This window comes from Tyto alba, unplaced genomic scaffold (assembly GCF_018691265.1).
Source record: "Tyto alba isolate M040663 unplaced genomic scaffold, T.alba_DEE_v4.0 Super-Scaffold_8, whole genome shotgun sequence".
Classification (NCBI taxonomy): domain Eukaryota; kingdom Metazoa; phylum Chordata; class Aves; order Strigiformes; family Tytonidae; genus Tyto; species Tyto alba.
In genome coordinates this window covers 8,248,377-8,262,309 of record NW_024881329.1, presented here as the reverse complement: position 1 = coordinate 8,262,309, position 13,933 = coordinate 8,248,377, and the positions used below count along the sequence as shown (strand labels likewise).

Genomic DNA, 13,933 nt, shown 5'->3' with positions numbered 1-13,933 from the left:
GTAGCTTGTATTGCAATATATATTGTACTAAACCCATGAGTTTTAAAGTAATCTTTAGATATAAAACCAAGACCAAGTTGGTTCAAAAGCTTTGAACTTCCTGCATGTTTCAAGTTTCTGCAAATTCAGGTCTTGAATTTGAGTTAATCACTTCTTTGGGATGATTTTCTGTGTTAGGTGGTTGGAAAACTAGAAAGACCCTGTGTTCGAAAAAAAACGGAGTTCTAAACCAGTTGCTGATTATGAACTGTCTGAAGAAATGAATACAAAATGTTCATTTTACTGATGGCACTCATTCACCTTCATGCTTCTTAGTTCAGTGAGAGGTTTAGTGAGTTCAAGAGTCTTGAGAAGACGTTGGGTTATACCACTAGTCCTTAGGCTGCCAAAGGGCATTGGATCTCACTTAAGCCTAGATTATAAATTTTGGTTCTGTTTTTCAAATGCGAAAAAATCAAAGATTGCAGTCTGCTTTTTGTTGTATTTTTCATTTATGTCATATTTAGTGATTAAGTGTTTAAGCCACTATATATTACTGGCAGGATAAGTTTCCTTCTGGGAGATATTAATTTTATACAAATTGAAATTAATGTCTGCTTAATTAAAAGGCATGGTGTGTTTTAAAGAACACTTGGAGGATGCAGCATGGTCGGGGCAGAAATTCTTCCCTCATCTTTTACATTTCCAATCTTCTCTCTTTGCAGTGCTGAGCTAAAGTGTTTGTTCTTTCTTTGCTTTCTCTCAGGGGAACAGAAAAATGAAGGTAGCATCAAATAAAAGTTGTCGTACTGTGTGTGAGGGTGGTATGTTGAGAACAGTTATTTATTGCTATTCATTTCACCCTGTGAGTGGCTGCTATAGATTTATAAAATCTACTGATACACTTTAAAGTAGTTATGTGCCTTAGCTTTTATATATCAATAAATTTTCCACAGCTGCAGATGCTCAGAAGCATGTCTTGTGAAATCTTTGCATTTTATTTAAAAAAAAAAAAAAAAAAAAGGCAGTTAAAAAAACCCAAAGAAACTTGTCGACCTCATAGCCAAGTTTTCCTCCAAATACTTCCAGCTGCAGCTAGAGGGATGAGTCATGCTGAAAGCTGAGGAGCTTTTCTAAAAGCCTTTCACTTGGTTCACATGATTTTTGTTGGTTTTTTGTCCTTTTTTTTTTTTTTTTAACTTTACATTCCTGTCTGTTTTTCTTTTCTTAAAAAAAAAAAAACAAAAAACCAAAAAAACCCGTGAAGGCGAGTCACCCAAGGAAAACCCATACGAGGATGTGGAGCTGAAAGGCCGTCACACGGGCCGAAAATCCCATCAGCTCTCCGAGAATTCCCTAGATTCTTTGCACAGGATGTGGACGCCGCAGGACAGGAAATACACATCACCTCCCCAGGTAACGGCATGACAGCGCCAGTCGTTCTGTGCTTGAAGCTTACTTAAAACTTTTGCAAGAAAATCAATCATGGCATAGGAGGAATAGCAGCGGTACTGAATGAAGAAGGGTATCTGGAAAAAGAGTGTGATCAAATGCAAAAATCATTGCTGGGAATGCTCTTGGCGGCTGTAGCTCAGCTTCTCAGCGCTGTGCTGCAGAAGATGATGGCTCTTTGTGCTGGCTACAGCCTGACGAGTTTAAGCAGAATCCTTCCACTGGTTGGTTGTGAGCTGCATCTGGCCCTAAATTATTTGTATCGCTGCACCTCTTTGTGAATTGCCCCCGCGTTTGCTGCTGGGGTTTTAGTAGGGACAGGAGGGAAAAAGTCAGCTGCTTAATCTTGCCCGTGTATTGTTACGTGAGGCCTATTGTGCTCATGTGAAGTACATAGTTCAGCATGTTTTATTGTAAAATGGAGAGGGCCAAGTATGTCCCCCCAATAAATAAATTAAAATAATCAGAAAAAGATGAGTGTCTGCATTTAACAAGGCTGTATAAGTTGTGTTTACAGCATAAAGTAAAAGACCAGGAACTCTGCAGACTTTCCATTTTGTGGTGAATTTTCCAAAGCAGTCTGTTTTTTGTGAACACTATGAAATGCCAGGCTGAGTTGTTGTTTATGGGATCATTGTGTGTTCATAAGGAAAAATATAAATTTCATCACATACTTAATTTTGAGATTCAAAACACCTTTTAAAGGAACTTTGTTTTGCACTGAATCAACAGAAAATTTATAGTTGAACAAAAGGTCACAATAATTTACATTTTTGTCTTGTAAAGAGATCTAGAACAAAACTGAATATATTTTATTTCACTTATTTTGTGTGCATGTGAGCATCACAATCCAAGAGACAAAAGAAGTATTGCCAGGATTCTTAGTATGCCCCTAGTATGTCATTTGAAAACAAGAGAGTTTTCAGCAGAGCTACTGAAAAGGGAACAAGTGAAAAGTAGTAATCAGGCAGAGTAAAGAGAAACAGAAACTGCAGCCGTGAAGATAACCTTGTAGTGAGAGACATATCATGCATAACAATTATTTTTGGCTGTGTGTGTGTTAAGAGGGATTGTGTAGCACCCGAAGGACCCAGGAGGGTGTACCATTAGGGTAGGAATCATGCAGGTCCATAGTAATATCCTGTCTGCTGTTCTCGGTTTTACACAGGGTGATCAAAGAATATACAGATTTAAATGACTTCTGTAAAGTTGCTCAGTAAATAAGTACTCTCTGGTGTCTTTGCAACAGGGCTATCTTTATCCTGGTAGCTTCTTTTTGAAATGCTGCCAGGAGTTTCCTGCCAGGAGTCAGTCTTGCCATAATTGCGCTGTCATTGTGCCGATATTTAAAGCAAAGAGATACTAAGAGCAGGTCAACTATGGGCCTGGGTAATTCTCCAATGACCAGAAATAGCAAAGTCTCAATTTCCTGAAGAATGGCAGCTTTGGCAACGATTTATCACCCAGTTTTTCCATCATAGCAACACAGCTGGATTAGCAACATGACTTTTCAGTCATGGATGATGATAAACAAGATGGAAGAGATCAGAAGGTCAGCAGACTTCCAACAATCATCTCCAAAAAGAATTCCTTTCAGTAAAGTATAGACTGCTGCAGATTTTCCTGGCATGTTAACCTGTGGTAAGCAGAGACCTCAGAAACACTGGCTTGTGGTCATTTTGAATCCCACTGTGTCTTCTTCTTTCCCATTCATTGTTTTCAGTTTTTGAAGTCAGCAGATGTAAAAATAATGTTTTTTTGATGACATTGTATTTGTGATGCAAAATCCACACATACAGGATCACCTATGCTTAATCTCAGGTAGTGTAACGCTGTAATAGGTAAGCCCTCCAAGTAGAACAAAGGGGACATTTATTACTGTAGGTTTATAGCTCATAATACTGCTAATAGAATATTAGTAAATGCCATTTGACAGCTATTTGACATAATAGTACTTTTTTCTAGACATGCTGGTTAAGCTTCTTACAGTGTTTGTGTTTGGGAGGAGAAGGCAGGGACCTGGCCATACCAGCCTGCTGATTAACCTTCCCAAGAGCTGGGCAGGACTGCTCCAAAAGAGCCCCAGTTTTTTAAAGATAGATGTTACTTGGTGCTTATTTCTGTCAGTGAGTTTTTCTCTTCTCCCTGCAATGATAACAATTCCATGTTTTAAAGGGAATTCTTTAGGACTGCAGGACAAAGCCGTAACTACGCCTCTGCACATTGGCAGATCTTAAAACATCTTAACAACGTGGAAATAAAGCTTCATGTTCTACCTTCCTTCTCTAGGATAAAATAGCAGCTTCAGTGTAACTGCTCTTGATTTCCACTACTGCAAGTGAAAGAGATGGATCAAGCCCATCGGGTCAGTGCTCTGATGTCAGCCAAACCTTTAAGTTTGGTTTGGAGGCTTGTAGAATGTGATGTAGGCACATGAAAATGCACCAAATCCAAAAGTGCTATTGTTTCCTTTGAACTTTAGAGTCTTAGACATTGATCCCTGTCCCTTCATTTTGACCTTAAACTCTCTCTTCGCGCATGTCCCGCAGAGCAGTGGTTCACCTGGTGTGCTGTCCTTCTCTAGCCACCACTCGCGCAGAGAGCTGCTTCTGCACTAAGTGTTGCTGAGGAGGGGAAGAGCTCAAGCTGTTCTTGTTCCCACAGCTACCTTCGAAGCCCAGCAGCCAGTCTCTGCGCATCGGGAACTGGTCAGAAAGGAAGAGCCACCGCTTGCCACGGCTGCCCAAGAGGCACAGCCACGATGACATGCTGCTGCTGGCTCAGCTTGGCATTCCCTCCTCCCCTTCCAGCCTCAATGAGGACAGCCTGAGTACCACCAGTGAGCTGCTGTCTACACGGCGGGCCAGGAGGATCCCAAAGGTACTGGCGGGGTGATCAGGGTTGTGCTGAGGGTGGGTCATCTGTCTGCAAGATCTTGCAAATATCTATCCAGCCTTTAGCTGGACCATTCTGTACCCTAAAGGAAAGTTGAGATCAAAACAGAAACGATAACTCTCAGGAGCCAAGACACATTCCTTTTTTACATACAGCCACGCCGTCAAAATCCCTTCCCTAGAACTGAGTAACTCTGCCCTCATCCAAGAGTTGCAAACGTCAGATTTGCCATCTTTGCACAGAGTGGATTTTAAGCCAATTCTGTTTTCCACACTTTTCTTTAAGCTCTGTGGGCCAGAGCACTGTTGTATGCCTAACTATATGATTTTGAATGAGTGTTTGCCAAGCAATTATTGTCTATAACATGCAGCAACATCTGAAGTTTGTTTTTTTTTTTTTTTTTTCCCCCCCATCATTTGTTTACTGGTCTCAGGAAAATAACTATTATTAGCCTAATAGCTTTCTCTTCATTTACTCAAAACCTACCCCATCCTGATAACCCTGTTGTCTGGATGGATTTGAAGTAAAAATGTATTTTCTATTTTTCAAGGAGTTTTCCAATTCAAAATGACGTGTGAAAAAAACCCAAGCCACTAAACAACAAAGAAAACAAACAACAAATCTTTTCTAGTACAATAACAGAGAGAGGGGAGAATTGCCAGTGCATTTATTTTTGGCTTGTGAACAAAGTTGATTTTTACTGTATATTCAACTCTTTCCTGTTCTTATTAGAGAGCATATTTTAAAGGACGTGGCTGTAAATACTGAGTAGAGGGAGATTTTTATGTTTCTGTCAATTAGTCTGAAATTCTGTCTAAGCAGAAAACAAAGAAAAAGGGAAGAACATTATCCTACATCCTTAATATTTACTATATTTTTTACTTTCTTGGAATATACTATTTTACCACACAAATAAGCAAACATCTGTGAAGGAAGAGTAACTTAGAGTAGCTTACTACTTGGTTTTGAGTAAAACTTGGAAAGCTGGGCTGTAAGTTTTGCACCCAACTGTCTTTTCTTTTCTTTTTTTTTTTTTTTTGATTTAAGGGACAAACATTCTCCTTATATGAAATTACGTTTTCGGCATATGAATGTTCATAGTTTTGTCTGAAATTTCATTATATTTTCTATTTTTGACCACTCTAGCTCCTAGAATCATATATTACTGAAAAATCTTGGGGTTTTATTGAGAAAATGTATGTTATTAGAGGGAAAAACTCAAACCTGAGAAACTCCTGTTCTGTACCACTCTTAGTGATGCTTTGTGAAGCAATATCCAAATGCTTTGAACATCTGGGCTTCCCTCACTGCAGTGCAGGTACTTTACCCCTGGTGAAGTAGCTCAAGCAGACAAAGTGCCAAGCAGCACAGTGAGGGGAGTGAACAATCCCAGCAAGGCCCCTCACTCCCGGTCCCTGATGCCGTGTTTAGTGCTTACGTGCAGGCGTTTCTGGGCCAGTGCAGGGCTGGAGCTGGGCAGGGCTTCATCCTGCTGGCTCTGCCGTGGTGCTGTGCAGATGCCTGGCACAGGACCACAAGCAGAAAAGTTCCAGCTGAGCCTCGCTGGAGGGACACACATGGCTCGGTCAGCACTGTCAGTAGAGGCAAGATCCCCAACACTGCTTCAAGCAAGAGAACAAACGAGGATTTTATCTCTTCAAACTGTCCATTGTGGACCAGACTCTCTTCCTCTATTGTAGGGGTGTGATCTTAAGGTCCATGAGAGTTTGGCAAAGTTGGATGTGGCTAATGCATCACTGTTACTTAGACAATGCAAGTGAAGAGAGAAACAATAGCATATAGAGAGTGAGAAATGAGGTGGTAGAGGGTAATGGCTCCCTTTGAACCCTCAGGCTCTCTGTGCATTATTACAAATGTCTGTGAGATTTTTGAAAATGGGAATAAAGTTTCTGAGTTATTGAATTGTTTTTAAAAACATGTCCATAGGTAAAGGAATGAGATTCATAGTTAGTGATTTAAACAAATGGGATTCAAAATAAGAGACATAACAAATGCACTTTGAAATAGTAAAGTCTCAGGGTGGGGAGGGTTCAGCAGGCCTATCATCCATGGTTAAATTCTTTGTTTGGATAGATTTATTAAGTCTTCTGGCAGAAAAGTGTTTGGTCTTACTGATTCCTCATTTCTTATTTTGTAGCTTGTCCAAAGAATCAATTCCATCTACAGTGCAAAAAGAGGAAAAAAAAGACTGAAGAAACTTTCTATGTCCAATATTGAGACAGCGTCCCTACGAGGTAAGATACAAACATTACGGTTCAGTGAAACCATTTGAATGTTACAGGATTAACAGAGTCCCTTCTTTCCCCTACATCTACCCCAGGCTCTACTTTGTTTAGACCTTTCTTCTGCAAACAACGGTAACTTACTGTCTGAAAGAGGAGAAAATGGGGATGAGCTAAAAATAAACGAGATTCTCAGCATTGTCTATCCTATTAATCCCATGATCAGCTAGACTTACCCAGCTGCTTCTTTAGTTCACTTTTTGAGTAATTTGCATCTGTAAGTTTTGTCCAAAATTCACAGTTTTGAACTTGTAATTCATTCATGCTTTTTCCTGGCATGTGAATGTAACTCACACTGCTCCTCAGCCTGCTTCTGAAAAAGCAGGGGCCAAAAAGAAATTCAGGCCATGTTTGTAGTAGGACTACAATAGAGCTTTAATGTGAGTACACCTCAGAAATACATCTTGTCATGAGGTTACTTTTGCATGTTACTCTCACTCAGTTTGGCGAGTTCTGGTGATTGAAATTGTTGCCCAGACAAAGCTCATAAGGTTTACTTTGACTTCTCAAGTGTTGCATAACTTTTTTTCAAAAAAATTAAAATATGAAATAATGGAAGGTTTAAAATCTATTTTCCAAATGGCACATTCACCTCTGTGGCTTAGCATAGATAGGGGTTCAGTGCAACCAGTTGCTGTAATGGAGAATGAATTTTACGCTTTCATTAAAACAAAGCTTTTATTCTCAAGTAAAATTGAAACTTAATCCAAGGAAAACACAATCTAAGGAGTCATTCAAACTGTTTATTCCAAGATATTTTAAAGCCGAGGGGAGAGCATACATGGATCAAAAGGCTATCTGAAATGTGTTTTCCCGGTTTCACCACAGTAAACCAAGTTTGTTTGCTTTGGTTTTGCATTAACTGACCCTCCTATCTCCTTTGCAGATGAGAACAGTGAGAGTGAGAGTGACTCAGATGACAGGTTTAAAGGTAAGGGATCAGCCTTCAATATCTTCTAGTCAGCCACTGTCACAGATCCTATCAACATACGTTCTCCTGCTACTGCACTTTGTTCCTGCCCATGGCCTGTATTTTCCTTCCTGAACTATGCTAACTCCATTACTGCAGAGCTCCAAAGTTTCCAACACAGGAGCATGAATGTGGAAAGCAAGGATAAAATGAGCTGTGAGGATCTACCAAGGATTTGGCAACTGTGTCATATAATGAAGAACAGGACCTTTGATAGATTTGCTTTGTCAGCCACTTCACAGATGCTGATGTTTTCCAGACTGACTACTGGGTGCAAACTTAGAGGGATGAGATTGGATAAATATGCTCTCTTCTTATTCATACACTGCTTTAAGTGTTTACTGCTAGCTGCTGTTGGAGGCAAGATTCTGGGTCTGATCCAGCATAGTGGTTCTTACACTCTTTTATAAGTCTGCAGTCTCCAAATTGTAGAAATTCCTTTATCAGTGCACAGCACCTGCACAAACTCTGCTTGAGCCAGGCCGGTAAATGAGTCTCTCATTTTCAAGAGTCCTGATACACAGAGAAAACTATAAAAAGTTGAAGGCAGCAACAGCAGATTTTATTACTAAAAACCTATCATGTTGTTAGTAAGTGGGGGGAAAAAAAAAAAACAAGAATGAGGAGCTGTGGTTATAAGGGGCAAGCATTCACGTCTGTCTACTGTGGATGTCACCTGCTTACTGTTCATGCAGGAAAACTTGCTGGAAAAAGTTTTCTTGGGGAAAAAGATTTGTTCCACATAGCTGGCAGTAAGACCACCCAAAACAGGCTGTATGCAACGTTGTAGTGATATGTGGAAAAAGACTTACTGCTCCTTTGTAGTCAGGTACTAGCCCAAAAGCACTTTCAGTTCTGTTTCTTGTTGTGTCATAAAATATAGGGGTTGCTTTTGCTCATAGCCCATGAAAGAAGGCAGACTGGACATGGGCCCTCTCTTGTTATTGGGAGGATATTCCGATTTCACTGGAAACTGGGAAGCTTTTTCCCCCATTGTTGTGGAACGAATGATCTTCACTCTGATGACTCCCTAGCTGACCGCTCCTCCATGACCTTATATTTACATTGATGCTCTCGGGGCATTCTGAGCCAAAGATCTAGTTGCCATGTGTAGCACGACAGGATTCACTTGGTCCCCATCTGCTCGGGTCATCTGGGCTCTTTGGTTTCCCCTCTTGCAAATATGAAGCACTGGCAGGCAGCGTGGAGCTATCTCAAGGCAGGATGAGGCGGGTTATTTCTTGGGATTTATCTTCCCTAGTTGTGCAGTCATGCCAAGACCCACGTGCTTTATCATAAGAATTTTCAATTTTTGTGTTGTTGAACCAGTTGTATGACAGCTGGTCATCAAAGCCTTTCACTTTCTGTCAATTAATTACTGCTGTGATAAGTGCTTGTGACATCTTATTTCCCTACCACAAAGGACAGTATGCCTTTTGCAAACTGTGAGCAGTGTCAGTGAATATAGCCTTAAGGGATTGATATGGGCTGCTAATAATTCGTTTGCCGTTGCACAGAGATCCTGGTGTGAAGAGGTGGGGAAAAGCATGCAGGAAGCTGGTTTTATTTAGCTGTTTTCATTTGCTGGTCTAGCAGAACTGGTAATGATGTTGCTCACTAGTCAGCCATGAATGTCTAGCGACAAGAAAGGCATATCTTTGAATTGGGACTGGACATGACCATGAATCTAAAATTGCCTCTCAATCAAATTGGCACAGGATACCTCTTTCCTTTCATTCTCTTCCCTTCCCCCTTCCCTGGAGACCATTCCATGGCTTGTATGGACTATGCCTGTGCTGTAGAGAAGGAGAAAATATCCTTTCAGTGGTTCTTAATATAAAGCTGTGCTACGTGAGGAGAGGCCACAGAACTGTTTTTTGCCAAGGTAAACCAGGCCCAAGTCAGGCCTGAGATGTGTCACCCTGGAGGCCCTAGTGCATTTGTACACCCACATAAGGGCTTAAAATCTACTCTTATGTGTGAAGAAGCATCAGACCTTTGGCACGGCAAGTTATGAACTGCAAATTATTTCAGTGGCTTAGTGTTGCATCACTTCATTACTTGGAGAGAGTTTTGATTTATGGGTGCAATTAGTAAGGGAGACTACAGCATGAAGGTTTGCTTTTGAAAGCAGAACATACTTGGAATAATACACTGGCAAATTGAAAGTCCTTTGTGAATGGCTGTGGCAGTCCAAGGTAACGATCTGTTTTGTTTTGTTTTTTTTTGTTTTTTTTTTTTTTTTTTTTAAATTCTAGCTCATACCCAGCGTCTAGTACACATCCAGTCAATGCTGAAGAGGGCTCCAAGTTATCGAACCCTGGAACTGGAATTGATTGAATGGCAGGAACGAGAGTTATTTGAGTATTTTGTGGTAGTGTCACTGAAAAAGAAGCCCTCTAAAAACACTTACCTCCCAGAAGTGACATATCAGTTTCCCAAGGTAAAAGAAAAATCATTACATATAGTTCATTCTAAGATCAAGAAAGTGAGTAAGTGGGGAAAATTAATAGAGATCTATTTTTTAAGTGGAGTTAATAATTCAGCTTTCATAATTGTTCCAAAGCAATCTGTTATAAAGTGAAGGTCATAGAGAAGGTGACTGAAAGCTTTCCCTGTTTGCAAATTTATCTTTTACAGGACTGGAAAGTTTGGCCTGATGGTAGATGCTTGAAAGACTGTGTTTAAATTCAGTTTCTAAATATTTCACTTTTAACTCATTTTGGCTATATTAGGATTTGTTCCAAAACTCACGGAAGTCAATGGAAAGACTTTTGCTGATCTATGGCATTTCTCTTGTGCTCTTGCAGCAGAAAGGAATTTGAGTTAGGACTATGTTTTAAGTGGCCATTGTACAACAAGGGAGTTTCTGGCAATTTAGAAAAAAAAAACCCATCCCCACAGCAGTGATTATTTCTATTGTACTAACATCTATAAGCCTGTCCTGGGGTCACGCTTCACTCTGCCAAGCACAAATAAAGAATAAGCTGATGTGCCCTTGCTCTTCAGAGCTCATTAGTAACTCCCCTCTTGAGAGTTGCTGTGAAGCTGGCACTGACAGTAACTGACTGAACCTCAATTTTCTCCCCCACAGCTAGAAAGACCAACTAAGCAGATGCGTGAAGCAGAGGAACGTCTCAAGGCTATCCCCCAGTTCTGCTTTCCTGATGCCAAGGACTGGCTCCCAGTCTCTGAATACAACAGGTAATCCCTCCGGTGCTCCTCCGCTGCACAGTGCTGATGGAGTGCCTCTGGAGCAGCCACAGGCTTGCCGATGCCCAATTAAGGAAGTATCAATTTGAGTCTTGGCCACTTCAGGCTCAAGCAGCTGTATTTAATTTTTATTTTTGTTAAAGTTCTGTATTCCTTTTCTTCCCTGTTCTGCCTTCCTCACCAGGCCTGTGTGGCTGAAGGGAAGAGATTGGAAGGTTCCTCTCAGTGCTAAACATAAAAGCATAAATGGAAATATTTAAAATAAATCTTGAAAAGAACAAGGCCCTTCCCACCAACTGCCCTAGTCATTTACCCCAGAGTGGTTGTCTAACACTGCAGGATACCTCTTCGTTTGGCTCAAAGCAACGCTGTTCTGAGAAATTCTTTGGAGCCAAGCTCTATGCCAGCAGAGGGGCCCTATTTTTCTTCTTTCAGAGATGAATGAATACAGGAGAAGGGCAAGGGAATGGAGAGCCAGGCTTGCATTTTCTTTTTAATTCAAAAGAAACCTCAAAAAATATTTGTGGTTATTTTTTGTTTGTTTGTTTGTTTGTTTGTTTGTTTGTTTGTTTGTTTTTCCCCCTGTATCAGTGTGTCAGAACCTGTTGATCTGATGGTGTAGAAGCAGTAGAATAGTGTCATGGTTTGAGCCTGGTCAGCAGCCAAACACCACGCAGCCGCTTGCCCACCCTCCCCCCCAACCTGGGAATGGGTGAAGGAATTGGAGGGGTAAAGGGAGACTTGCAGGTTGAGATAGAAACAGTTTAATAATGGTAATAAAACAGTGATGATAATAGAAAGTATAAATGGGCAATGCACAATGCAATTGCTCATGACCTGCTGACCAATACTCAGCCTGTTCCCAGCTAGCGATCCCGAAATACCAAGATCCCGCAATCACAATCCCAGAAGTGAGAGAGAGCCCCTTCCCAACCAGCCCTCCTCTGTATAGTGAGCATGACGTTACATGATATGGAATATTTCATTGGCCAGTGTGGGCCCAGTGCTCTGGCCGTGCTCCCTACCTGCTTTTTGTGCACTTGTGCACAGATAGGACATGGGGAGTTGGAGAGTCCTTGAAATCTCAGCAGCAATTGAAACCATCAGTGTATTATCAGCATTCTTCTCATACCAAACCCAATGCTGAATCCAAAACACAGCACTATTCTAGATACCAAAAAGAAACATTAACTCTATTCCAGCCCAAACCAGGACAAAAAGGCAGAAGGGATAGGACATTAGAATGGTTTGGGTTGGAAGGGATGATTAAAGGTCATATAGTTCAACCCCCCTGCAATGAGCGGGGATATCTTCAACTAGAGCAGGCTGCTCAGAGCCCCATCCAACGTGGCCTTGAATGTTTCCAGGGATTGGACATCTACCACCTCTGGGCAACCTGCTCCAGTGTTTCACTACCCTCATCATAAAGCCTTTCTTCCTTATATTTAGTCTGAATCTACCCTCTTTCAGTTTCAAACCATTACCCTCTGTCCTGTTGCTACAGGCCCTATTAAAGAGTCTGTCCCCACCCTTCTTAGAAGCCTCTTTTAAGTACTGAAAGGCCACTATAAGGTCTCCCCAGAGACTTCTCTTCTTCAGGCTGAACACCCCCATCTCTCTCAGCCTGGCCTCACAGGGGAGGTGCTTCAGTCCCTGATCATCTTTGTGGCCTCCGCTGGACCTGCTTGAGCAGGTCCATGACTTTCTTGTACTGAGGACTCCCAAGCTGGATGCAGCACTCCAGGTGAAGTCTCCCCATATTCCCCTAGAATATGAGATGGCTTTTTAAGATGCATGGTCTGAGACACGTAAATGAAGTGAGACCTCTTCAGAGTGTGTCTAGAGGGACACTGATGATGACAATGATGACAAGGAACTAGCATTCACCTGCAGGAATTACTGTAGCCAAGAATATGTATGGAACTTCCTGTTGGCTTACGTATGGTACATGCAACATAACCATATTATATTCTGTGTTGCTTGGCCGTATTATTCAGTATGTGGAAGCACCTGCATAGTGACATACTGAAAACACTGAAGGAGAAGCAGACAACTGTGTGGGCAACACTGGTATGAGAAGTACACAGCCCTGCCTATGCAGCATTTCATGTCTGCTGCCACTCTCCTAGACAGACACTTCATGAACCGATGTTTGAAGCAAGATATCCCTCCCATACACAGCTATAATTATATAAAACCTGGCATTCCAGCACAAAGAAAGTGTTTTGTATAATGCCATTTAAAGCTTGTAAAGGAATATTTCTCAGTCCAAGCACAAATTCACAGACCTATCCCTTTACCTGTGCTGTAATTATAGTCTTAAAATGTTTTATTTTTCTGTCACAAATGGTACTTATCCTAGGCAGGGATATAAAATTAGCTGGATTTTGTAAATCTGTGGTGTTCCTGGATTATAAAATTATTTCTCTACTCTTAGAGGATATCTAAGGTTCTCCCTTTAAGAACAAGACACAGTCCGAAGACAGGATCTAGCTAAAAGCATTTGAATACTGCCCTCAAAATCAGATTCTTGTGTTCCTTCTGCAGTACAAAGGGACTGCCATGTCTCTGAAATTCAGCACCCATCTCTTCTTATAATAAGATAGCTAGATTGTCCACAACCATGCAGATACTTTTGACCTACTGCTGATGGAATTTGTCCACAGAGTATGTCCAGATGATGGGCAGAGGGTGAGAAAACTGTCCAGTGGGTAAAATATCTCCCTGGCTAAGGCAGTATCTCTTTCTAAATGATCTACCTTGAAGCTATGCTGTAGTTCTAATAGTAAGATCTGGGCAATTTCTTTTCTTCTAGTGAGACCTTCTCTTTCATGCTGACTGGGGAAGATGGGAGCCGGCGGTTTGGTTATTGCAGGAGGCTGCTGGTAAGTACATCACCTTCACCTCAAAATGCAGAATTTGGTTTAAGTAATATCTCAGAACTATAGTCTGAACTTTGAGGGTGTCCCTCATGGTTCTAAAAGAAAATGGAGTTACTCACTCTGAAATCTGGAAATGTAAGGAGCTCAAGTAAAATAAGAATTTGTAATGACTGTCTCAATCAAATACATATCAAGTCTTGTAGGTAATTCCTAAGAATGTGGAAAGTTTCTTGTGTGAG

At 41.1% G+C, this 13,933-nt stretch overlaps 1 protein-coding gene across 9 annotated transcripts in view; it reads left to right on the top strand.

Moving 5' to 3' along the window:
* DENND2B (DENN domain containing 2B) overlaps positions 1 to 13,933 on the top strand; it is a 171,655-nt gene that overhangs the window by 117,834 nt on the left and 39,888 nt on the right. For all 9 annotated transcript variants that reach the window (XM_042785699.1, XM_042785698.1, XM_042785700.1 and 6 more), the window contains 7 exons: positions 1,247 to 1,395; positions 4,096 to 4,311; positions 6,485 to 6,581; positions 7,516 to 7,560; positions 9,858 to 10,042; positions 10,694 to 10,803; positions 13,628 to 13,697. In XM_042785699.1, the coding sequence (XP_042641633.1) occupies positions 1,247 to 1,395; positions 4,096 to 4,311; positions 6,485 to 6,581; positions 7,516 to 7,560; positions 9,858 to 10,042; positions 10,694 to 10,803; positions 13,628 to 13,697 (872 nt within the window). The remainder of the gene's footprint in view (positions 1 to 1,246; positions 1,396 to 4,095; positions 4,312 to 6,484; positions 6,582 to 7,515; positions 7,561 to 9,857; positions 10,043 to 10,693; positions 10,804 to 13,627; positions 13,698 to 13,933) is intronic.